At 36.0% G+C, this 27,369-nt stretch overlaps 1 protein-coding gene across 1 annotated transcript in view; it reads left to right on the forward strand.

Annotated features, from left to right (window-relative positions):
* ZCCHC7 (zinc finger CCHC-type containing 7) overlaps window positions 1-26,945 on the forward strand; it is a gene marked incomplete at both ends in the record, with an annotated part of 193,405 nt that extends 166,460 nt beyond the window's left edge. The window contains 4 exons of the mRNA XM_084237099.1: window positions 2,456-2,491; window positions 20,584-20,679; window positions 23,786-23,903; window positions 26,488-26,945. Of these exons, the coding sequence (XP_084093225.1) occupies window positions 2,456-2,491; window positions 20,584-20,679; window positions 23,786-23,903; window positions 26,488-26,945 (708 nt within the window). The remainder of the gene's footprint in view (window positions 1-2,455; window positions 2,492-20,583; window positions 20,680-23,785; window positions 23,904-26,487) is intronic.
* Between the last annotated feature and the right edge of the window lie 424 nt (window positions 26,946-27,369).

Genomic DNA, 27,369 nt, shown 5'->3' on the forward strand with positions numbered 1-27,369 from the left:
AGATCACTAAGACAGCCAAGATATAGAATTGTATTTTAATAGTTGGCTTTGTTTTCAGCTTAGATGGATGCCACAGCAGACTAGTCTTGTTCACTTTAAATATTTTTAAATAACTCCTTTAAAAGTTTCAGATAGATAGTAAGCCTCTTGCTTTACTAGTTGCTTTCTCCCATCTACATTTTCCATGCAGTAGTACATAAATATGGATATGATGGCATTCTGTTTGATAAAAAGAAAATTCTGTGTAAAGACTAAGGGGTGGTAAAAAGAAATAGAAGCAAGACAAGTAAAGGAAATTAACATTTTAAAAACTCAGTAATGACCCATAGATATATGTTATTGATTAAGAATTAAAGGTGTGATGTTTTATATTGGCACCTATTTTTGAAGTGATCTTTATTTTTTAACCTTACACAGAAACATATAGAAAATAATAAAATGAGTCTGTGCATGGGAATGTTGAGCAAAAGTGCTAGAGATAGGTAGGGCTTTTTAAATTGTAATGCTCTTCTCTAATAAGAGAAAAGAAGTTTCATGTCGCTCGCTACTAATTTTCTGTATCAGGCATCATCTTCTTGTACAGAGCAATCAGATGATTGTTCAAAAACCAAGTAATTCTTTCTTTTATTACTAAATTGCTGCAACACAAGAAAAGGTCACATGGTAGAGTGGCATTCTGCCAGTGTATGACATCTCAGTGATTGCGATTTTTCAACCGTATTATTCTGAGGACACTGTGGTAATCAAGAACTATCCATAACTAATGTATAAATAACTGCTTGCTTATCTCTACAGTAATCCAACTCGAATTATATATACACAGCAAAAAGCTTATGATAGAAGTAGGAAATGAGTATTTAAGGATATATTGTACATTAGATCTTTGTGTGTAAATATAAAAATAGTTATTTATATATTTATAAATACAAGTTTGTGTATCTTATTTGGTGCCTAACATGAACTTTGGCTTCCAAAGAAGCTACATTTTACTTTTCAAAAACAGTTTTATCAGTGTTGTTTATCCAGATATCACTGTGCATAAGTGGCTTATTTTAGTCAGTTTAGTTTGCACAAATAAGACTTTTAAATTGGAAAGCTGACCACTAAGAAATCTAATTTATATACCTTTCTTTAGAGAATTACATAGGATAGTTAGGTTTAAATGCACAATGAATAAAATTTTCAGCTTAGTTGGAACATACGTACTTTTTTATGTCTAATCACTTAAGAGCGTATGCTCTGGACATTTCACCATTCAGAAAGTTATTTTCTGAACTATTTACCATGCCTAAAATATTTTTAGATTAGATGAATTATCTGTTAGTTCTATCAATACCCTGAAAAAATAAAGAATGACAAATTAGGTAAAGAGCTGTTTAAAGATTTTTGAAAGACAAATTCATTCTCATTTTAGGCATGCATATGTGTATGTATACACACATGTGAACATACACACATATTTTTAAGCAAAAGTTATAAATTCATACTCACCTTAAAAAATTGCCATTTAGTTAGCTTGGTGGCTTAATTTGTTAAAAGCATTGATGAAGTGTAGTTTTTTATTTTTAAAAAATACTTTTTGTCATTAATAGTTTGTGTGTGCATGTATGTGTGTGTTTTAAGAAGTTGGTAAACTAATCAACTATTCATAAAGAGCCTGGTTAGAAAAAGTGTCTCCAGAGTCATATTTTAGATATAAAGAAAGAAAATTTGTATGTGTATCCATAAGATACACTCCTAACTGGGTTTTGTTGTTATTATTTCTGTTTGTTTTGTTTTATTGTAACCTGTTCTGGTTTAAGTAATCCATCTTTTAAAAAATTCATTGAGATTTTATTGGTTTTTTAAAAACTTATTTCTCTATAAATGTAAAGATGGAGAAAACTTTTTAAGGGAAAAGGCATAGACTTTAGATTCTTAAGATTTTGGTTTTTTGTTGTTGTTCTCTTTTTGCTCTTTTATAGAGTATTGGAGGTTAGTAGCAAGTGATTAGGTAAAAGATGGCAGTAAACATCAGAAATATATAACCACAATGAATTCTTCTTAAAAGCAGTTGCTATTAAATTGTTTTCTGTCATACTCCCAAGACTCAAAATGTTCTTTTAAAAAGTATACTTGGTGAGACTTATTGATTTTGACCACTGCTGTTCATTTATCAGTTTAACTGAGTTATGGCTCTTAATCACATCTTAGTGCCCAAAACTTCTACCTGAAAAGAAAAAATGAGAGAAAACTTTGTTACTGGCTTTCTGACAATGGCAGGGAGTGTGTTAAACCAGTGTAAAATTCAATTAAACTGTCTAGCCAGGTTTTTGAAGCTGAAATGCAGACCCTTTCTGTTAAGCTTCTTATTTTCCTGTGACCGACACCGGTGGATGCTGGGTTATGCCAAAACCAACAGGCTGTAAAGTACCTTGTTTCATGCTCCCAGCTGATCAATATTTTTATTTTCCAGGCTTGCCCAGAAATCTGGAGGCAGTATCACCTAACGGTGAGTAGAAACACCTTTTTTATTTTCCCCAAGACCTAGCCTATTTACCCTTCTCTGAACTGCTGACCATAAAATATAGACAAGCATCTTCTGCTGGAAGATAATAAACATCTGAAGAGTTTTTACACTGAGAAGGCAATAATATACTTTTTCTCTTCTCCCCTGCCCACTATCCTATTCTTTATATTCCTGTTCTTAAAGCATTTTGATTGCTTATTACTCACATCATTATTACATCATGGTATCTCAGTATTCCCAAACTACATTCATTAAATCAAAGGGGAAAAGTATGTTAGGTACCACAAAAATAATAGTAAGCCAGGGCCTTTAAAATGTTGTGCTGTCTGTAGTCCACAAGCATACAGTCCACAATATCCTCCATTATCATTTTTCGCACTTTACTGAATTATTTACATATTTTTAATGAAACTAGAAAAAGCTTAGTGTTATATTTCTTATAGAGCAATAATTGTCATGTCCTTAAGCCCTTCTTGATGTGTTCAAAGTATATAAATATCTGTTTAATACCATTCAGGTTATTCAACCCTCTGGTTTCCTTTTATTCTGATTTTAGGCTAAGTAGAAGGGGAAAACGCAGTTTGCTATGGAAATCAGCTCACGAATGCTCAATATCATGAAGTCAGCTTATTTTCAGTAATTCAACATGGTCCTACTAGTCATTTCTTTTAATTATTAAATGTGTTGACTATTCCTTAAGGTTTACAACATAGGAAGTTGTTTTTTTTTTTGAGAAAAGTAGTAAAAATAGAAAGTACAAAATTTTTCAAAACATGTCTTCTTACTCTTATAAGAATAAAAAGTAAACAAAGAAGTAGAGTCAAACTTAATAATATGTTTACCACAGACCCAAGAAGCCAGGAGTAATATCAAGTGGCTAGTTTTCACAATCTGTTATAGCTGTTAAAGATTCTTAGTAAAAAAATATAATTCCTCAACTATCCCTCAAGTCCCAGATTGGATTTTGTTAAAATCTTTAGTGTTATACCAAAAAGAAAGAAATATTTGCATTTATGAGTATATTACATGTATATGTTATAGATGTAACTCATGGATAAGTTAAGTTTCTGCTTATCCTAGATTAGAATATGTTTTTATCCTATATTAGAATAATTTATTCCTAATCCTTATAGCCTAAGCCTGATTGGAATCCAGTCATATATTTTGCTTTCCAAGATCCCACTCTTTGTAACTATCCAGCACTTTTTTTTTACCAGTCTTACTAAGTAATAGAAATTGCACTTCTTTTCCTTTTTCCCCTAAGTTAGAGAATTCCAATCTTGAAAACTTGAAGTGTGAAAAGTACTATTTAATATTATTTTAAGGCTATTCCTTTCATTATTTGCAACCACTACCTTTTATATAGCACTGTTATAGAAGGATAGAAGTTGGTTATTTAATATGGCAGAAATAGTTGAAGACTTGTTTAAAATTATAGCTTTTGAAAAACATAAATTGTAAAAAGAAGAGTTAGAAATTAAAAAACCAAAACAAAATGCATTTGCCTTTTGAGGAATTAGAATATATTCTATCAAGAGGTATAACACAATCATTTAGAAAATCTGTCTCAATCTAGAATCCTGATTAATTTTTCAAAATAACATTAAAATGACTACCACAATTAATGTTGATCAATTAAGAATTCACCATTCTTAACTTGTGTATTTACAAACAAGTGTACATATATATGTCAGTCCATTCAAAATAAAATCATTATGTATATTGGCAATATCCAAATGTGTACAATTAACAGTACTTAATCTTGAATAAAGGGAAGATACATGCTCAGTTTAGTCATCTTCAGCTCTTTTACTAGGCGATGGACTGCCATCTATTGACTCACAGTAGCCCTCACACGTGAATGTGGCGTCAATCAGAGCAATGACCAAGTAAGGAAACCTAGGTTAAAATTGCTACTCTTTAGTCATTTAAACCAGTCCTCTCAAAACTCTGGAAATTTCTACACTTAATTATTGATTAATTTCTTCTTCTAACCAAAAATGAGCTATGTTTTGGAGGGAGAAACGTATCCAACTGGAGAATGTTTACATTGAAAAACTTTTCCATTACTTATAACTGCCTCCCAATCAATAAGACTACAAGGTCATTTATAGAACAACCTGAAGTTTAGCAACTGCAGTTTAAAGTCCACTACAAGTACAAGAACAATTTTCTTATTTAAAAAAAAATTGGTTTTAAGCTAAACAGAATATTATTTCTCAAGCACATAAGAAAGATGGAGAAGTTGATCAGTATGAATGGACTTACAAAATGTTCCACATCAAAAATTCCTTAAAATGTATTCTGAAGCAAGAAGAAAGTTGCAAAAGGGAATGTTCTCTTTTTCAGCAATTTCATGAGAGACCAAGTGAAAATTCCTTAACAATTTATATCTGAACAGAATACCTTCTTAATCAAACTTGCCTAAACTTCACTACATTAATAAAAACTAAGATCATCATTCTTGAGGGTACATGCTAATAAAACTCTAAGACATTATATAAATCTATCTAGATTATATCTGAACATCTAGATGTATAGATACATATGAGTGTACATTATGACAGTTATTTTGACCATATCTTTTTCTTGATATATTTAATAACTATAAAATCATATAGTTTAATGACTTTCAATTATCAGTTTTGAGGAGACCTGCATGGAAAAATTATTTTTATTTATTCATTTTTATTTGATTTTTTGATTGTATATATTTATTTATATGATTGTTACTTAGCATTAAATAATTTCCCCAAGTCACTCATGTATTTACCTGCTTAAAAATATTTAGGAAGATTTTTTAAGTCTTTAGTTGTATAACACTCTTATAGTTTAATTTGTTACATTTTCAGATTTTTGGTAAAGCCTGATTTTGAATTTTCCTTTCATCTTTCAGATAATTCATTCTAGATAAAATTTTCCCTCTTTATGCAAGAAAGAAAATCCCTTCCTCCACCCCCTGTCATTTCTAGTCTCATTTATATTAAAAATCCTAGGTCAAAATGGCCACCAACAGAGTTTTACAACCTATAGAATTTTTAACTAGTAGAGGCTATAATTTGACATGCTTTGGACATTTTGTTAATCTTGTTTTTAATCTACTTATTTAAAAAAGTAACTGGGAAGTTTGCTGTTTGAGGGGCTGCATATGTTAAGAACCAAAAAAGGACAATACATCTTTTATGTTTAATTTTGCCTTTGGATTTCTTTGTGTGCATTGTTAAAATGTTATAACCTCTACTACCTTTAATTTTAACAAAATGTTTTAAGCAAGAAGCAAACATAACCTTCTTGGAAGAATTGCATTTTAAATATATTTAGTTTCTTTGTATTTAACATTTTCAATACCCAAAATTCACACTTCTGGCTGTCAGGGAAATAGAGAATAGTAGTTTCCTTTCTTTTCTACTCTAGGAAAGCCTTGTGGCCAGAGATTACTAGTAATCAAGAGTAGTCATACCTGAACTAGCTAAAAGGCAGAGTGTATCTTCTGGACCATAATTAACGATTATCATTTGATTTTGCCACTCAGTTTTCTCTCATTACCTAGAAACATTAATTTACAAATGTGTTTTCTGCGTTTTCATAATGTGAAAATGAGAGTTTCACAGTAAATGAGAATGGTACCATACCACCCTAAATGTCAACAGATTGAAATTTAACTTCAGAACTATGTAATTTAGTCCAAAAAGAAGGAAGTAAGAAAATGGATTATGGTTGTAAGACTTCACAAAATTCTATCCTGTAATTGTGATGTCACAATTTTCTAACTGCTTGATATTAAAATGGATTGTTTCAAAAATAAAATGAGAAAAGTTTAAAAAATTCAACCTCAATCCAGAATCTCTACTTCTCATAGAAAAAGTTAGCTCTCCTGTTGTTACGTTGATAGATGTTGGGAATCCTGAATGTCTTTCTAAGAGCTTCTTGGCTACATAAGCAGAACCACAAAACTCTGTCAACAAAGTGGACATCAAGTTTTAGGGTGTGTGTGTGTGTGTGTGTGTGTGTGTGTGTGTGTGTGTGTGTGTGTGTGTAAGAAAACAGAATTGATTACATATTATATTTAAAATGTTAAATAACTCCGAAATAGAGTAAGAACTACTGCTCACTTTATTTTGGAAGTATTTAAGTCAACTTCATACCATTTTTTGAAGCTAGGCATACAGATTAAAGTGAACTAACATTTTATAAGATCTTATTTTGGTAGTAATTCACTTCATCAACTTCCTCAAGAACCAAGAGGATTCTTGTTTAAATTGTAGTTTTTCTTGCATATCTGCCATCACTATTTCAGTGTTTCAGCTAAGTGTATTTTTGATATTACAAATGAGCTATTATATCTCTGTTAAGTTTTCAAAGATCTGGCTTTCACTAAAATTGCCCTTAATGCTGAGATGACTGTTAGTGCTCTGATGATTCAGAAAGCACATGACTATTTTATATTATCTCAAGAGCATCTTTTTCTATGAGAGTACTACAGAATTTATCAGGCCGCTTTTTGTTTCCAGTTTCTTGGTTGTCTATATAAAAAGAATTTTCTGAATAAGCATCGATTACTTTGTAGCACTCTATTATGACATCAGAGCTTGAAAATATATTTGGACAGTGCCCAGATATTTTCAAGATTTTTCAAATGGAAAATATAAAATGCTTTTATATTTACTTAAATACCTTGTTCTTAAGGAATTTAGGGTTAAAACTTTGCTAGTAATTTTTACTTCAATCTTACCATGTTTTTAGTTTTGTATAAAAGATAATTACTGCATTTACAGAGTAGGTCAACTGATTTTTTTCTTAATCTTTACATCACTGGCCTGTTGAACTACATTTTGCCAGAACTTATTGGAAGCAAGTGGAAAATGCAATTTCAAAGTAAATAAAACCTGGAATTATCAATCTCAATAAGTGAAATTCATTTAAAAATAAATAAAATTTGCCAAATCATCAAAAAGCAATTTTTTTAAGTTTTGTAAAGGGAAGGGGGAAAAAGTGAACATTGTGAATTATAAATGCATATGTAATTTTTCTTTTCACAATGTTTCCTTAGACATTCCTCAAACACCCTTATTTTTGAATAGGAGAATAAAATTATTTAGATTAGGATGTAATTTACCTATTGATTAAAACACATGAGAGAATCTTAGTATTTCCTTCTTTCCAAAGAAGTGTGAGGTGACATCCCTCTTAGAGAGAGTTCCCAACTTAGTTGATTTTCAGTATTTTAATGCAAAATTAATTTGTTTTAATTGGGAAATCAGTGTGATATATTTTGAGGGTTTTTCTTGCATTAATATATTTAAACAATATCACAGTGCTTTATGACAATATTTTTAATGTAGATTTAAGTATTTCACATTATCAAGCAATGAAAAGTATGCAGCCCTCACAATTTAGAAAAGATATAAATGTTTTGGCCTTGAAACAGCTGTGTGTTACCATCTTTTTAATGTTGCTGTGATTTCTGTTCATTTTTTAGATGGTACATGTTGCTCAGTAATAAATTAATTGAATCTGATGCTGTATTATAAACAGTAACTTCCTTTCTTCATTTGACAAAAAAAAAGTCCCTGTGCTTTTTTTGTCTGCCTCTTAGTGTCTGGGGGCAAAGACTGTTACACTTAAGACTTACGTATTTACTCGTGGCCTTCAAATTTTACTTCTATTAGAAAAATGTAAAGAGATACTTGTTGTGACCTTCATTTTCTCATCATTTTACAAATGTGTCTTTTGAGCATGATAAATGATAGAACATTATATTATTACATTGTACTTTTTACTGTTTTCTCTCTTTCCTAGGTATGTTCACCTTTACTTACAAAGAATTATACTTTGTTATTTTAGGGGTAATTTCTGCTTGATATTTGAATTTTATGGTAACTAAATTCCACTTGTAAGTAATTATAATCTTAGTATATACTACACATTTTTAAATCATTAACAAATTATAGCTTGAAAATCTGAAATATTGAGTGATGCCTCTGCTTTGTCATGTTGACTATACATAAGGAGCATAGTATTGTGTAATTTTAGCATGCCTCTGTGATTAGTCTTCAGATGTTCTCTGAACAGGTGATCCATCTCATTCCCTAAATAAATATAATCCAGGTGATTGAGCTTGCCATATGTCTAGACATTTCAGTAAAGAATAAAAGTAGATAAAGTATACTGGGCCAGTGAAATTTGTTTTAAACATTCTTTTTAGTAGTTGTACATGTAAATAACATGGTAATAATTCCATGTAGTAGTAATTCCTACTAGGTCTTAGGTACTTGGAATCCCCTAGTTACTCAGTATTGACCATCCACAGCTTTCAAGGGTTTTGGTCAGTCATTTGAATAATCTGTAGGAAATAACTCCTGATAGGACCCCTTTACCTACTGACATAAACCATCTCTCTCAACTAGTTGTATTTTCTGTTATGATATAAACCTAAGTTGAATTAAGTTTAAACCTAAGTTGAATTTAAGTTGAATAGCAAAATCTCATAATGACGAAAAGCAAATGAATTATTGATGAAATCGGCTAGATTCAGACTTGAAATTAGTTTGCCATTTGATCTCCATATATCCAAGAGTCATGAAAGCTAGTTTTTTTTATACATTTGTGGATATTTTCTTCTACTTTGAGCTCAGTATTGTTCTCCTAAAACTAATAACTCTGGTTAGAAATACCATAAATATTATGTGAAAGAAAATGATACCTGTTTAGAAAACATTTAACCCCCCCCCCCATTTTAAAAATATCTTTGGAAATAAAATAGATCTTCACTTTAATTATCGATATTATACAAATACACTAATAGATTGCGTTTCAGAAACAAAAATTGTTCAATGAGAATATTCAGAAATCTGTATTAGCATTGTAAAAAGAATTCACAAGTGTGTAACAATTGTTAGTAAAATTACTCCATTATTTTCATTCCCTGTTTCAAAAATCATATGGAAGTGAATCTATTAGATAGATTATATGTTCATTTTATACTTTTATACTATTCTCATGTCTGTAAACACCTATTTTACATAAATATTGTTCCTTTACACATATTTGTAGATTGCCCCACATGTGACCTTTTTGAGTTAGGGGAACTAAGATCTGGATCACTCCTTAGCCTTATTTATACACTGAAATCTTAATTTTCTTTCTTGTATCTCTCACTTCCTTTGTTTACATTTATACTGCATTTCCTCTTCATTTTACTGAAGTCTTTCAGTAAGCATGCTGTAAAATAGAAAGACAGATGTATTTCTGAGGAAATAACTAGGGAATTTTTAAATATGCAAGAAAGAATGCTGTCCCTGGAATCAGATATAGGTTCAAATTCAGACTCTTTCACTTATTGGATGTGCAAACCTAATTAAAACATTTAGGTCCTAAGAGCCTCCACTTTCGTCATCTGGAACATGGGGATAGTGCTTTGTAGGGTGATCTAAGTATGAATGAGATGATGAATGTAAAGTGCTTAGTGAAGTACCTGGCTCATAGCTTGTTACAGCACTATTCGAGCTCTAGTACATCAAACTTAGCGACACCTCACACTTGTCTAGATAGCCTCTAGACAATTAGCCCAAACTTAGATTATCCTAATAGCTTTTGGAAAAAATATCGTTTGCCTAAGAGGAGATGCCTGATTAGCTCTTTACTCTGTCTTCTAAAAATGTTGCCTTCCTATAGTTATGAAAAATCCTTATAGGCAAATGTCTTTTGTTTACAAAATTATTTACCTCAGTTTTCATTTTCTAATTATTTATGCTTGTCTTTTCTATAAATGTAGGTGAGTATCTTTTAACTAAGTACAGCAAATTTTTTTAATTTGATTTGCGCAAAAAAAACAAAAACAAAAACACTGTAGTCTTTTAGGAATAGATCACAAAAATATTTTGTCTACTTCCTCACCTAATGAAAATAATTATGTTAAATATAGACCATATAAAGATATGATACTATTTTGAAATATATGTAAGTTAACAAATATGATTCTGAAATTATCTTCATTGTCATCTGAATATAGTTACTTATAAGCAAATGAAATTATATAAATATTTGCTTCCTTTATAAGTAATGACACTAATGAAATTAAATAATTCTCTCACACACCAATCATCATACTTTTCATTTATGCTAATCAGATGAGGAGTGAGTCACAATAGCATATCAAATTTTTGTACTTCAGGTAAAACTGTTTCATGCCTTCACATGACTGATACCAGAAACCAGCCTGATTCCACAGCAAAATGTTGAGTATTAAGAGCTTGGTCAGTTGTATTGCAGAGTCCTATTTGCATTCTGCTATAGGTCCAGCAAAAAAAGCAACGCAAGATTAAGCTTTTTTTTCAGTGCATATGATTTATATACTTTAAAAGAACATTCCTATTCTATATTTGTTCTTATTTTAAGATGAGCAGAAGCTAAGATGGAACATATTGTAAAAGTTAAAAAAGCATCACTATCCTCCTTAAAAAGGTCCTTACAGCTATGGAATCCCTTGCCTTTGTGACTGATGGTTAAGAGTATTTCAGTAGAATAAGCAGGCTTGGGATGTGGGGAGGGGCAGTGCCGTGTGTTGTAAGTCATGTGAGTTAGGGTAAAAATGAGAATCTTGGGGTTTATTTGGATCCCCTGTGTATTAGCAAATAAATATAATAGAGCTGTGGCTCTGTTATTCAGTGATGGTTTATGTACAATTGTGTGTACAATATAGAAGCAGATTTGAATATATGAAGCACTTATGGTAAGAAGATATGTATTTAATGTGGTTTCTGTGTTTGAGAGTCTCCCCCAGTAAACATTCAGATAAAATGTTCATGATCTCACACATGTGTGTTCTTTCCTGTCCCTTCCCCCCACATCCTGTCTCCATGCCCTCTTCATCCCTCCACCCTGCATCAAAGCTTGTGGTCCCTTTCCATCCATGTACTAAAAGGTTCTTTGTAAACCAGGCCATTTGTCCATCATTGTTTGGGGTCCAAACAGTGGTAAGATACCCTGTCACTGATCCCGTGTGCTATGAATGGCAGCTCCTCTCCGGACAATTGGCGGAGGGGCCGAGAAATATTCCTGAGAGGATTATTTAACCTTTCAATTTAGAGGGCACAAAGCCTGGCTGATTAATGAACTTTCTGATGGGTGCCGATAAGCGGATCTATTTCTTTATTTCCCCTAAAAGTGATTCCTTCTCCTGTCCATATTACTATAATCTTAAACATAAAATGTGGCAAATAGATTAAAAAACAGCACTAAAGAGTTTATCTGGCTGGCAAACTGAAGGAGCTAAATTAAAATTGGTAATGACAGCAGTGGCTCAGCCTCATATATGGTTTTTAAATGCACTGTGTATTTTGAAGAGACTTATTCTCCAGCGCGCCTGGTAATGACTGCTTTTGGTGCACAGTCTGGGCTGGCTTCTGTTATCCCCACCCCACCCTACCCCCCCAAAAAAAATGAGTTGTGTTATCTGGATGGCTGCAGACACATACGCATCCCCCTTTCTCACTGCATGGGCAGACAAGGTCGATAGCATTACAAGGTATTTGTGGCAGTGCTTGTTTCAGTTTTCAGAGCTGCCAGTTTCCAGGCGGATTTGAATTACAAAAGAAGAAGCTGGCATGAAAATTGAAAGGTTTTATCGGCTGGTCTGAAGCCTCATAGCACATTGCTTATTTATGCAGTCCATTTGCACCAGGAAATATAAAAAGGAAATACATTTTTAAAATAAGGCCATAAAGACCCAGATATGTTTAAGATGGCAAATAAAATATAGATACCTATAATATCTTTCCAGGAAACGATTTTCACTTAATGTTGCACATTACTTCAGAAGAGCATTTATGTTGCTGTCATAAATTTGTGGGTTTGTGTCACTATGTAGGTAGTCTCTGGGGATTAAGAAAGAAGCCTTTGCTAACTTACTTTAAAATTAAAATAGACGGAGGGATAGCTCTGCAGTTTGAGAGCTACATTGGAAATATTTAAATAGGGTGGTAACTTAAACTTAAACTAACATTTTTGCATTCCATGTAAAATTAGCTATGGCCCAGTGAATAAATGCCACTACCTTTGGAGAAAATTGGGATGCTTTTTAAGCCATGAAGATTTGGAGCATTCAGGGAGTGAATTACTCTGATCCTTACTGTCTTGCATATGTTCATTGTTTTATGCTTACTGGAGTTTTTCTGTATTTTTTATTGGGGTTTTTTGAGGGGAAGGGCAGATGTCATTTGCAAAAATAAAAATCATAAATGATTAAGTTTTTAAACTTCTTTTTATAAAACTTGTGCTTCATGTATTTTAGTTTACAGACATACTGTCCTTTAGATTTTGCCTGGCACTTAATGTGAATCTATAATCTTTTGGAAGATATGCCAGCAATTTAGGTCTATATTTAATACTTAATATAGTTTTGACCTTCTGAAAAAGAGACACATGCAATTCCTAATACTCGTGGTTACATAAGTGAAGATAAAAGTCTACAAACACACAGTACTGCAAGGCCTTCATATCTAATGGTCTTAACAACGGTCATTGGCAACCTACAACCCATTGGTTTGTCTAACTTACAAGGATCCAAAGGGAGGGTTACATGTATGTAGGAAATAACAAATCAGAAACACAAAACACTCTTTATTCTATTGCAATCCAAATGAATACTGTTTTAGAATCCATTTTGCAATAAAGGAAATTACTCTCAGCTAAACCATGAGAGAGGCAGTTTTTCACAATTTTCACTTTTACCAGTATCTGGTACCTTTCTCATGTTTTCATGACCTAGACTAATTACTTCATGTAGTTTTTTTTTAACAGAGAAAATATCAAAAGCATACACGTCTGCTGCATGCTAATGATGTGCTGTACATTTTTTCATGAATTTTCATAAGGATTTTTTTCTACGTAGCATGTGTGGCTTAATGATGTAATCACCCGATAGACTAGGAAATGCTCCAAAGGAGACGTTCCGGTCTGTTGTGTACATAATACATGTTTCAAAAATCTGCCTAATTAAGGAATTACCCGACGGAATGGGAGTCTGTTGGTTACATAGCATAGTTGTTTTTTTTTTTAAAAAACACATAAAAAACATACAGGTAAATCATTACGTATGGTGCTTTCAATGGCATTTTCAAATATAAGGGAAATTAGTAGCAATGTCCACTGGAATACAGTTGTATTTTTTTGTCACTGATAAAAATATTAAAAGCTTAAAAAAATTCATAAAAGAAGCTTTGTTTTAGGAATATTTCAAGGTCTTTTACTGGGGGAGAAAATTCCTCCCAATACGCCTCAAAGGAAGGTAAAAGTGTTAATATTTGCCAGTATACTGCATACATGGAAGGCCTCGTCCTAAACCATGGTTGAAACAGACCAGGAGGTCAGGTCTCCAGGTGGACGGACCCACCCCTGAAAACCATTGTAAATGGTGGCCAGGGCCCCAGCCTGAGTTGTCTTAGGTATATGGGACCCTCAGGTTTGCTTCCTCACAGCACAGCTTTAGTTCAGTTCACTGCAAAACTGTTTGCCCAGTTTTTAAATTTCTTCCTTTGATTCTTTTGGACCCCAGGTGTGACTTTTCTTGAGTCTGTGCCAGTTGCATTTCTGTTGGTATTTATATTGTAAATAGTGCCAAAGGAAAGGGGGGGGCATCCCTGCCTATTCTTTATAAAACTAATTAAAATACATAGGATGTTTTATCTCTTCTTAAGTAGGCAGTAAAAATAATGTATTTAAGTCAGAAAAATATATATTTTAAATTTGAAGTTTTGTTCAGCTTGAATGTCACATTCACACCATTAGGTCACTTCAGCTAATGGGCTTTGACTATGATGCAAGCTTGAGAAGTCCTATTTAATTACTTGGGTTGAATTTTTTAATACAAGAATTTTGGGTGGGGGGGGCCTGTGCTATTAGTGAGCTTATTGGGAAAAAAATTGATTTGGGAATAATTTTGAAAGAATAAGGTGGTTCTGAAGCATGAAAAGCATATCCATTTATGAGGTATATGTACAAATGTGACTTGTTTGGAAAGACTAGAGCTCAGCTCAGTACTTCACTCAGTGTTGCATTTGGTTGTGAATCCATTTACCTCAAGTATTTAGTATATTTGCTTTTTAATATATTTTCAAATAACATATTTGATTAGTAAATAAAAGCATATGGTCTAGTCTTTACGTGTGTTTAATTATAAAAGTAAGTCCATTTTGTGTTCCCAAGAGTAGAAAATTCCCATTAATTAGGGAAATTGATTGCCTATCCTGTATAGTAAAGAGCTTCAACTAAAAGTAAGCCCTCTTTGGATCAAAGTCAGTTTAGATAAGGGCAGTTGAAGGTCACAGAGGGAGATGCCCAGTGAGTTCATTTGCATAAAAAATTACTCTTAGAAATGGGACACTGGGGCTGCTCTGGCGTTTTTTTTTTTGATCTCTTGGCCTTTGTCATGGAGATTCCTAGTAGTGAGGGGGTAAGACCAGTGTCCCAGATAATGATTAACTGTTTTAATGGCATTCATTCATTCATTCCGCACTAACTACTCATGCAGAAAAAAGGGTTATGTAAAATGACATTAGAAGAAAATCATTTGTAATCGTTGCATCGGGCTGCACTTTGAGGAGACATTAGGAGTAAATCCGTGGCGTGGTAGGCTTATGCTTTATCTTCTGATATTTACTGAGTTTACTGGTGCATGAAAAGCTTTCAGCAAGAATAGCAGATGGGATGGACCTTTCATAGGTAATGCTATCTACCAGGTTATTACTTCTATATATTGATAGTAAAGTAATCTCCAAGATATCACCCTACAAATATAGATTATTTAAATATCTATAACCAAAAAAAAAAACTGCTTTCATAAATAGTTCATTTGGTACCCATTGGATCAAAGTCTTAAGATGAATTTTTAACTTAAAAAAAGTTCCAAAAAACTACATTCATTCCCTTGCATTTTAACTTTTTGTCCTCAGTACAGACATGTATAGCAGAACCCTGAACTTAGAGCTAATCGGTTGACACATTCTACTTTAAATTGGACCTTTACTGTTAATTAAAAATAAAGACATGCTCTAAGGCAGAAGTATTGAGTCACAGATTTAAATTTCCAACACTTTAAATAGCTGTAAGATTTTTGTTCGATCACAGTATGAAAACATGTCCACGGGAAATCATTATTGAGTTTTCAGTACTGTATTCTAACACAGAAATGTTCTCTAATTAGGTAAGATCTAGGCTGATTTCATTCCTATTAAAGTCCTAGTACACGATAGTTTATTAAAATGAAAGTATGTAGATAGCGTTTGTCATGTCATTTACTAATTAATTATTGTGAAACAGTTTAGAATTTCATAGCACAATATAAATACTGTTGCTATTTTTATTAGTAATAATGGAAGTTTTTAACTAGTGACATTATTCAGATGACTGAACATCCAAATGTTTGCACTTCATCCAGGGACATAAATGAACAGTGAGGCTAAATTTAAAGCATTTTGAATGAGATTACTTTCAAAGTAAAATAAGTGTCAACATGAAACATGCTTTCAAAATCTTGATTAAGAAGGATCTCTTTATCCCTGGTACCATAAGACTGAGTTCCCATTCTCTTTGCATTACTAATTCTTTCTTGATTCTTCAAAAACCACAGTCAATGTGAAGTAAAGGAGACATCCAGGAAGTCATAATTTTTTTTTGAATTTTTAATAAATCAAGGCATAATTTTATCGGTTGTCCCTTAGTGACATAAAGAAAAAAATGAAATAGGTTCCCAAAGTATCCCGATATTAACAATTATTGAAAAGTATTGGATGCTTACTGTAGGCCGTGTGCTTTCATGGGCATTGCCTTATTCATTCATCAGTATTTACTGAACTCCTGCTATATGCCTGGCCCTGTTCTAGGATCTGTGGGGAAGCAGTGAACCAAAGATAGACAAAAATGCCTATCTCCATAGAGCTTACATTCTCCTTGCCTTGTAGGGATAGACAAACAAAAGTAAAATATATAGTATGTCAAGTATTGGTGAGTGCCACAGTTTTAAAAAAAAAAAAATGTTTCTTTTTTTCTCAAGGCTATGAAGCTGGATAGGGAATTCCATTGGAAGGAGTAATAGTTTTAAATAGGGTGGTCAGGAAGGCCTTACTAAGACAACATTTAAACCAACACTTTTAAGAAGGTGTAGGAGCCACCATTTTTGTGAGAATGGTACAGAGAGATGTAATAGCATATGCAAAGCTCTGAGGTGGTGATTACCTGGAGTATTTGAAGAACTATGAAAAGTACAATATGTATGATAGGATTGCTAGAGGGAAAATGGTAGAATAGTAATATGGGGGGGGGCAAATTGTGGGCCTTTATAAAGATTTTTACTTTTATCAAAGTGAGACTAGAAACTGTTGGAGAGTTTTGAGCTCATATGTGATATAATCTGATTTACTGATTATGCTAAAAGCATCTGTGTTGAAAATAGACTGGGGCTGGGGTATAAGGATGAAAGCTAAGAGACCAGATAAGAGGCTCTTGTAACAATTTGAATAAGAGGTAAAAGGTTGGACCAGGAGAGAAGTGGTGCAATAGAACGAAGAAGATGTATTTTGAAAATAGAACCAATACGCTTTGGTCATGAAATATATGTGAGAAACAAGTCAAGTTTGTTGATTTTTGGCTAAAGCAACTGTTAGGATAGAATTGGAGGAGGTAGTGGGAGGAGCGTATTTGTGGAGTGGAAACTAGATTTTAACTTATTTAATCTGAGATACCTGTTAAACATTTTAGTAGAGATCTAAGAGGCAAAGATAGGAAATGCGGGATGGCCAACTATGAAATTAGATGAGGGTACCATAGGAGAGCATGTAGATAGAGAAGGCAGGCTGTCAGCTGACTGAGGCCTGGGGCAGGCTGAGAGGGCAGAGAGATAGCCATGAGCAAGCAAAGGAAACTGGAAAAGAAGCAGCCAGTAAGGTAGAAGAAAATCATAACAGTGTGTCATTGAGAGGTTAAGTGGGGAAAGGATTTCAAGGAAGAAGTTTACTTGGTCAAGTTTTACTGGTAGGTATTGAAAGAGGAATGTGTTTCATGTATGCCTCACAGTAATGTTATGAGGGAGCACTGTGACAGTATTCCCATTTTACAGAGGCGTGAACTGAGGTAAGGATAACTTAAGTAACTTGACTAGGGTCACAGCTAGTAAATAGCAGAGCCAGGGTTAGACATAAGCCCAAGATACAATGGATAACTGAATTTTGCAGAGTCTCTGGTCTTTGGATGATTTAGTTAGTTTTGTTCTTGATTGCCCCGATGCTTGAAATCCCCTCCTTCTATACTTTGAAGAGAACAAACCTGTGCACTACATTGTGTGTGTGCTCATACATACATGCATACATAAGTACACACATGCATGTGCTGGCGTGTGCATCACATATCCCCAGGAGTACCCAAGAAATTGGTTGCCTGTAAGCTCTTGACACTCAGGAAAGGAACTGAGTTAGTTAAGAACAAAAATAAGAGGTAAACTTTTCACGATACCTTCTAGTGTCTTTTGAATTTTGTGTCATATACATTGAAAAACAGGCATTTGGTTGAAAAACATTTAGTTTTTTTAAAAACTAAAGAAAAAGAAAAGAAACTTGCCTGAAATTCTCTCATATCCAGACATGATTTATTCTTTCAGATTCTTTGTCCTAACAACATCTCAGAAAAAGAATTACTTTAGAGAAGAAAGGTGTTTGATGTGTACTTCCTCCCCTTGACAAACACTGGTGCCCAAGTGCTTTCACCTCTTAAGATTTTTACCATATTTTTCTGTTTCTTCTTATTTCAGAATTCTTATTTATCTCTGTATTCCTCACAGTATACTTGCTTCCTTGGTGTCTTACTCTACCCAGCTCTTCTTTCTCCTGTTTTCAACTTCTCCATCTCTGCTAGCTTTCCCACTTGTTCAATACTCTTCCTTCTAGTCATATTCTCCACCAAGTCCCCCTCTTGGGTATTGCCCAGCCCTTTTCTTCCTCTTTTTATTCTTCTCAAATATATCTACTATCTCCTTTCTTCAACTTCTTTTTTTTTTTTAAGATTGATTGATTGATTGATTGATTGATTGATTGATTGATTTATTTATTTATTTATTTATGCAAGCACTGGGTACAGTCAGAAGCACAGGAGGGTGAAAGAATTCACCAGAGCCAGAGCAGGGAACAGAACAGGCAGACTGACGAAATACACTGCTGAGGGGAGCAGCGGGCGTGGCAGGAGAGGTCTGCATGCCATGTGGGACCCTCGCCTGGTGGCTGGGGATTGAACTGGCACTGCAGAAGCTGCGGGCAGCTTCGCAGCCCAGCGCTCAACCACTGTGCCACCGGGGAGGCCCTCCTTTTCTTCAACTTCTATCTGATTTTAAAAACTCTTCTTAGCATGGAATGTAGATTACATACTGAAAAATGCATAAAAACATTGTATACAATTTAATAAATTAGTGAAAATAGTGACATACTCACAAATTTTTAACTCCCCCATGTTCAACAAACAGAAAGTTACAGCTACCCCATAAACTTCTGTGTGCTCTTCTTCCCCCACTGAAAGTTTTTCTGTGTAATCACTCCTCTCCTTGCTCTTCTTTATAGTATTAACAACTTTGTATGCATCTTTTTCAGTCTTCACAGAATTCAGAATTCTCCTAGGTATGGTTATCCATGAACAATTTCCAGTGATGTTTCTCAGTTCTGCTCTCATTAGGCCTCTGCTCTCTCTGACTTTGTAGATCAGTTTATCGAACTTCTTGGAAGTATTCTCTATGACCTGGGACTGTATTCTCCTGTGGTTCTGTATCTTTCAACCTTCTCTACCTGCCCCTTATGTGATGTGCCCAGGATTGGGTCCTGAGCTTGCTGCTGTTTTTACTGGTTGCGGCCAGCCTACCCACTCTGGTCATGTCAGCCTCTCCACTATGTTGCGGGTTACTTTGAGACTTAATCTTCAGCTCAGTCCCGTTCCCTGAACTTTAATCTTACATAGACAACTGCCGGGAGGACACCTCCATCTAAACACTCAACATCTAAGAAAGACTTCATCATCTTCCCCTCTGAATTGGCTTCCCCCACTTTCCCTACCACTTGTGAATCGGTTGTGGCATCACCACTCACTAGTTTACACAAGTTACAAACCTGGAAAGTCTCATTTCCCTTATTCCCCATATCTTTTCCATGATCGAACATGACCAGTCTTATTTCTCATGTATTTCCCAGATCTTTTCCCTTTCCCTATTTTTGTTACTCTTGTCTAGGCCCTCGTCACCTCATCTGGACCTCCTGACAGCCACTGCATTGGTCTTCTTCATTGGCATCTTACTTTCTGCCTTATCTTCATCCTCCCTGTAACTACAAGCCAAAGTGGTTTTTCCAAAATACAATTCTAGCTATTCTGCACCTGTTCTTAAAACTGAATAAAGTCCAAGCTCTTTAATATAGCTTATAAGGTCCTCCATTCTCTTACCCAGCTTTCTCCAGCCTCATCTTCAACCGTGCCTGGACCTGTACCCCAGACTCCATCAGCATGTGAGCTCTCTTATAGTTTCATGCCATTGTTCCTGCTGTCCCTCCAGCCTAGGATCCTGCATTTCATTCATTTACACCTACTTCTGTGAGAGTAAATTTAAATTTTATATATCCAGGGAAGGTTTCCCTGACCTCCTTCACCCCCTTGACTAAGTTCATTGGTGAGTCCTCCTTACCATGCCATTAAAACTTTACACATATCTATCACTGTCTGACATTATTCTGTCACTACCTATTTATAAATCTGTTGTATCCTGCATTATTCTCCTCTGTCTGAGTTACCCAACACCCACCACCATATTGGGCACAGTGCCAAACAGAATAAAGAGCAAAGAAGGAAAGAAAAACACTCATTGATGCTAAGAATAAAAGAATTATTATCTTATACATTTTAACACATGGAATCATCTGAATATGGGGTATCCACACTAAAATCTGGGAAGCAGTATTTCTAAGGACTCTTCTAAAAAAGAACTGTTTTGAAAAGAATGAGATTTTAGTTTTCTTCTATTATTTAATAAAGCCTCACAAATATTCATGTTGCAGACCAAACCTGGACCACCCAAAAAGCCGAAGACCCCTTCTGGAAAATCAGCCTTGGCATATTGCTACAACTGTGGGCAAGAAGGCCATTATGGACACGTAAGTCTCAGTGGAGTTTGGGCATAAAACATTCTGTTATTCAGAGAGTAACTCCTGAAAAAAGAATTAGGAAAGAGTGTAATTCTGGACACTTGCTTTTTTTTTTTTTTTTACCATATTAAAATTAACATCCTGACTGATATACTTCTCCCATCCCTACCAGACTACCAGATGTGGCAGAGCCTGTTCCTCTGATTGTTTTTAATATACATGAACAGGTTAGGCTAAAACAAACCCAACTCATAAAATCAGCCAGACATATAATAATAGTCAACAGGATGATAGCAGTTCTCATGAGCTTTTATCATTGCTAGTACTTCAGCACAGACAAATCATGGTTTTAGATTTTCTGTGTAGTCTTTCAATATCTGCACTTTTCCCTGGTATAATGTTCTGTAAATCTTCATCATTCACATATAAACCCTGACAGTCACCAGTGGAAAGACAGCGGTGCTGCACCATCAGCTCTCAGTCCCACAAAGGTCCAGATTCCATGTTCAGCCTGCACAGTCCCTAGCCCCACCTGAAAGTACCAGACTTTATATGTTCTTGACGCTGAGGTGTCAGAGCAAAACAAACTTTATTGTGAGCGGAGAATAGGTCTTCTAGTCAGGTGTCATCCCAGAGCCAAGATGCAATAGAATAAAGACACAGAACCCATCCATTCAGTATGGGAAGCTCAAGGCAGAGGAGGGAAGTTAGTAGTACAAACTAGTAGTAGGAAATCCATGTGGAGAAATTTATCTACAGTCTCCAGGTAAGCTTCTAACAGCCTAGAAACCAAGATAAACTGACACCACATCAGGTCTGATGACAGGAGGAGAAAAACACACAGGCCACCAGTCCTCAAAATGGGTCAGGGAGTGAGCAGCAAGATGGGTAGGGTTGCAGGTCACAACTTGAGTTCTGACTGTGACTCTTCTTTGGTGCACATGTTGAAGCTGGAGCTGTACAGTATGGGAGGGGACAGACTTGGAGGATGCTGGACAGAGCCCAGCAACAGCTCAAGTTTATCTTCCACTTTGGGCAGCAGGACTGTAGAGTGAAAGGGTAGAATATAAAAGCTAAGATGAGGTTCTGATCCTCAGTTCTAATTTCAGCTCTCTGGTCTTCAGGTTCTTTATCTCCAAAGCAAAGAAAGTGTACCGGGAGATCTCTCAGCACTGACATTTGGGTGTGTTTTCCAATGAGATCAAATCCATGGTGCGGTGATATCAGTGGAGAAACTTTGCAATATATACTTAATTCGCTGCTATAGAATTTACACTGAGAACTTAGAGAATACTTCTTTTACAAAATTACTGTCTCTAGGTCTCTTATTATGTGCATTCCTCCTTGTTGGCAAAATTCAGATGTTGCCAACACTGTTTTGGAAACATAGTCACATAGGCAGTCCACTGCCACACAAATCACATAGAGGTATAATTTATGCTTGCTTACCTCTTTAAAGCAAAGGAATATAATTTTAACATTTATGTTTGTTCAATTAAAGAAAAACAATTATAGTTGGACACATTCTGCATACTAGTCACTTCTGTTTGTGGAGATAGGAAATACATTGAAAGCATTTGGAATTTATCCCTGAAATCTAGATTGAGATAATTTATAATTCATAATGAAGCAAATTTGGCAGTCTCGTCACTGCCATAGATGAAGAACTCTAGATTATCCACACTAATGAAGAAGATCAGTGGTGTGGCTAATCCAGAATAGTAGATAAATTATATAGCCAACGATCAATTGTCTGTGCTAATGGAGAAGACCAGCGATGTGAATAATCAAAATATAATTTACATTTAGCTCTGGAAAATATTTATAATACTGTATAGCTTTGTATAGACCATAGGAGACCCAAATTGGAGACTATGCAGATAGCTAAAGATGTCTGAGGACTTTTCCCATTCAGATTTAGAAATTCAGCTCTAAACAAGTTATTGAATAGCTTCTTCATGTGCAGGATAACCTGAGGTGGATATGACATCGCCCTCCTTGATTCCACTCTGGAGTGGGGGGTGGGGCGGGGACAATTACAAGCAGCTACATAGGAAGGAAACTACAAAGCAACTACTCCAGGGGGGTATGAGGTGAGTGGGGTGTGGGCAGGATGAAGGCTCTGTTGAGGTGGGTATTGAAGGAGTATATCAGGGTCTCTAGTACCTTTTTGTAATCATAATTTACTTTTAATATTTTATGATTAGAATCTGTACCTATTCAGGCTGCTATCATCATAGACTTCTAGCTTAGAAACAACAGAAATTTATTTCTCACAGTTATGGAGGCTGGGATGCCCACAGTCATGACACTGGCAAATATGGTATCTGGTGAGGGCCTCTTTCTTGCTGAGTCTTGACTCATTAGAAGGGCTAGAGAGTTCTGTGGGGCCTCTCTCATAAGAGTATTAGTTCCATTCATCACCACTCCACTCTCATCACCCACAAAGGCTCTACCTCCAAATACTATCACCTTGGAGATTCTGATTTCAACATAAGAATTAAGGGGGCATGGGGAGGAACATAAACAATCAGACCATAGCAGAATCTTGGGCCCAAGTCTTTGGTGAATATCCTTTATTCTGGAAATGTGGAACCACCATGGGTAGTGGTTTAGGAAAGCAACTCTTTATGTTACCATATTGATTTGATGGAAGGCAAGTGGCAGACATGCACTAATAGACTAATAGACTACACTAATAGACATACACTAAGCAAAGGACTAATAGAATATTTAAGGCCAAATAAAATAAACCCTCTAGTAAAGGCATAGGTAGTGGGGATCCACACCACATCACTGATTAACTCAACCTGGGGGAGGAAGAAATGAAGAGGGGAGACATTTGATAGGGAAAATTGGGGAGAAAAGAAGGGTTTCATAGGTTAAAACGTACAGTGAGAAAATCAGAGCCTAAAATAATAGCATGTAAGCAGGCATGGCTTGGTGCCAGGCTGACTGATCCTCCCAGTGGCCCAGCAAGATTGCATCCTGCAGCCACAACATGAGGTGTCAGTGATGGGGGGCTCCCCTCTCATTACAGTGGTCCAGAATCTTGCAAAAACCTTGTGTGAACAGTATGACATTGTGACGTCATAATTTAAAATACAATTTGCAGGAATGTACAGAAAGACGAATGTCTAATCAGACCTTCCCAACATCTCCATTCATCTACTACTACGATGACAAATACGAAATTCGAGAACGAGAACAGAGAATAAAACGAAAAGTGAAAGGTATGTTATTAGATTTCTTGTTGGATCATCTTTGCAGTAGTTCCTAAATTCTTTTTTTGCACTGTCTTTGCCAGCTTTGGAGGTCCCTAGTTGGTAAAGAAAATATTTTTAATAATTACAGAAGCGGGAACTTGTTTGATTACCAGAAATCAAGTACCTACCTCAAAAATCTTGCCTTCCAGCCATATTGTCGCAATTGGCATGTTATGAAAACATACCTTTGTAGAGGTTTGCACCTGTAACCCCCAAAAGCATTCACAACAACGTAAACCAGCTTTACCTCAACAAACATAATTTTTCAAAAAATTCTTGTGTTACGATCTGTTCACAGTAAACATTTTTCTTATGATTTTGGAAAATACTTCTATCCACATGTATATGCATGTGGATTTTTGTTTGACAAGTAACTATTTTTCCCTTTATAAGTTCCTGGCATTTTTCATGCAGAGAGAGGCTTTCCCAGCTGACTGATGCCTGGAGCTTCCCCTAAGAGTCATGTTTTTCAGGCCACCCTACGAGCTGAGCCCTGGGTCCACAGCCATCCTGCTGCAGTTTCTTTTCTTCTGGGTGCTGATGTAAAGTTCTAGCTCCAGGGCCTCCCCGGTGGCGCAGCGGTTGAGCGCTGGGTTGCGAAGCTGCCCGCGGCCTCTGCGGCGCCGGTTCGATCCCCGGCTGCTCCCCGGCCACCTGAGGAGGGTCCCACATGGCGCGCAGACCTCTCCTGCCGCCTGCTCTGCTCCCCGCTCTGGCTCTGGTGAATTCTCTCACCCTCCCGCGCTTCTGACTGTACCCAGTGCATGTATAAGCAAAACAAACAAACAAACCAACAAACAAATAAATAAAGCATGCCTCTATAAAAAAAATAAATAAATAAATAAAGTTCTAGCTCCAATTACCGTCTTATAACTTAAGTCTGTTTTCTCTACCCCTGTTCTTTCTTTCTGCCTACCTCAGGATGGTTGACTAGGATGGTTACTTTTCTTGCTCCTGGGACAAAATAGTCCTTTATTGTTCTAGTTGGCCTATACTTTGTTCTCTGCCTCCTTTATTATTGTGTAGACTCTGATTCCAAGTCCTTTTCAAAATGAAGATACTGAAGGAAACAAGGACTCAGAGGGAAAATAGAGCAATTATTCTCAACTCCTGCATATTTTACATATTATATTTCAAATAAAATTTATCTCAACTATATAGAAATTATAGTACATGAAGATAGGTAAGCAACTAAATTGGAAAAAAGATTAAAAACAATATGCCAAAATGTTTTCTCTAGATTAAAGGACTATGGGTATTTTCTGTTTCATTTTCTTTATACTTTTCTCTCTGTCCCAAGTTTTCCATAACAAAGGTTTGTAACTTTTATGCTCAGAGAAAAACAATTTGTCTTCCTTTTTAGTTAGTTTTATTGAAAACCCCAGTCCACTGAGAGGCTCACTAATTTTTATTGTATACTGAAGGCTATAGTAATTGCTTATTTTTGCCGCACATTCTGGAATTCCCTTTTTCTCCCTAAATACACTGGTTTGTACTTCATCTGTTGGACACTTCTTTCATCTTTCCGGGTTCTGTCGACATGTCAGTTTTCAGCCCTCACTGTAACCATCTGTCACCTGCCCTCTCAGAGTCACTACCGCCAGACACTTAGAGCAAGAGGACCAAGCCCTGGCAGATACAGCTTCACATTCGGCACTAATGCCTCTCAGCTACACACAGGCATGCACGCGCGTGTGTCTCTCCAAGCCAGTTATCTCTGAGCTAGAGGAATAATCTCCTGTCCAGCTTGGCATCTACTACAAGTACTATGGCCAGACTTTATCGTCAGAGGGTAATTGAAATGTCATATGAGATTGTCACAAGGCCATTTTATACATGTAGCTTCACCTTATCTTAGAGGGCTGTCTCCATTACCACAGGAACTTGAATTGGTCCGACAGGACTTTCCTTCACAAAGCGAACATGATCACGGTTCTCGCGGGTCCACATCTCCAGTGTCTGACCTAGTGCAGTATTGGAAAGGACAAGTGCCATTGGATTTCCAGATGTTTTCCCTTTTTAATAATCAGAAATGGGGCCTCCCCGGTGGCGCAGCAGTTGAGCGCTGGGTTGAGAGGCTGCCCGCGGCCTCTACGGCGCCGGTTCGATCCCCGGCTGCTCCCCGGCCACCGGAGGAGGGTCCCACATGGCGCGCAGACCTCTCCTGCCACCCGCTGCTCCCCTCAGCAGTGTACTTCGGTCCTTCTGCCTGCTCTGCTCCCCGCTCTGCCTCTAGTGAATTCTCTCACCCTCCCGCGCTTCTGACTGTACCCAGTGCATGTATAAACAAAACAAACAAATAAAAAAATAAATAAATAAATAAAAACATGCCTCTATTAAAAAAAAATAATAATAATCAGAAATGATGTACTACAGCCAATTTGATGTTTGCCTTAGAAACGGTTCTTTAAAAATGTATCATTGGTGCTTTAATGGTGTCAGTAGCTCCTTTAAATGTCTGGCTCCCCTCTCTGCTAAATTATTAGTCTGTGAGAGCTCTGCATGAATGATCTACCTACTAAATATGGAAAAATACTTTTGTATTTTCCAGAACTCCAGAAAAATGGGGATTTTCCCAAGCAATTCAAGAGAACTCATATGGAACCCCTGGGTAAGAGCCCTCACCACGATAAGAGGAAGAGCCATGGCCCAGGGAAAAACAACCGGTGGTCTCAAGAAAAGAAGGAAACGCAAAAAGAAGCCAAGGGCAGGAATAGTAGGGAGCGGGAGAAGCGCAGGAAGGCTGACAAGTGTCACGAGGAGGACGAGGACTTTCCAAGGGGCCCCAAAATCCACCCTGCAAAGTCCGGCACATTCAAACCCCAGAAGGCTCACAAGTCCTTCCACCGCTCATCACATCACCACAAGCCCAGGGAAGACAAGCTGCCCAAGGAGGGCAAGCGGGGCAAGCCCAAGAACAAGCAGAGCCACTTGGAGGAGGATGGCAACGATAATTTATTCTTTATCAAGCAGAGGAAAAAAAAGTCTAAGGTGCGGGACAGCTTCTGATTCTGCTTCCCGGCATCTGGGGGGTCACCACATCCCCCCACGGCCAGCAGCATCTGTGTTGTCTGTGATTCCCTGAGTGAGTTCTTATTCCCAGCCACACCAAAGCTGCTCGCCAGGGACCTGGGAGTTCATAGGTCCAGCAGGCCATTATGGAAGTAAGCAAAGACAAAGTCAGACTTGCCCCTGTTCTGGTACATCATTTTTACTCAGAATCTAGGGATAGGAAGAATTTATGTTTTGAAGAAAACTTTTGAAACTACTTTGAAAAAAATAAAAGTTTGTCAATTTTAATTTGTATGCAGTATGAGTATGGAAATTAAATCCTTTCGGGAAGAGAAATTAAGGGAAGTATGAAAAATTCGTCGCTCTTTCAGCATTACCTTTTTTTTTTTTAAACATTGGAAAGGATAATAACTATCGATCT

Source organism: Talpa europaea (assembly GCF_964194135.1).
Source record: "Talpa europaea genome assembly, chromosome: 7".
In the NCBI taxonomy this organism is placed as follows: Eukaryota; Metazoa; Chordata; class Mammalia; order Eulipotyphla; family Talpidae; genus Talpa; species Talpa europaea.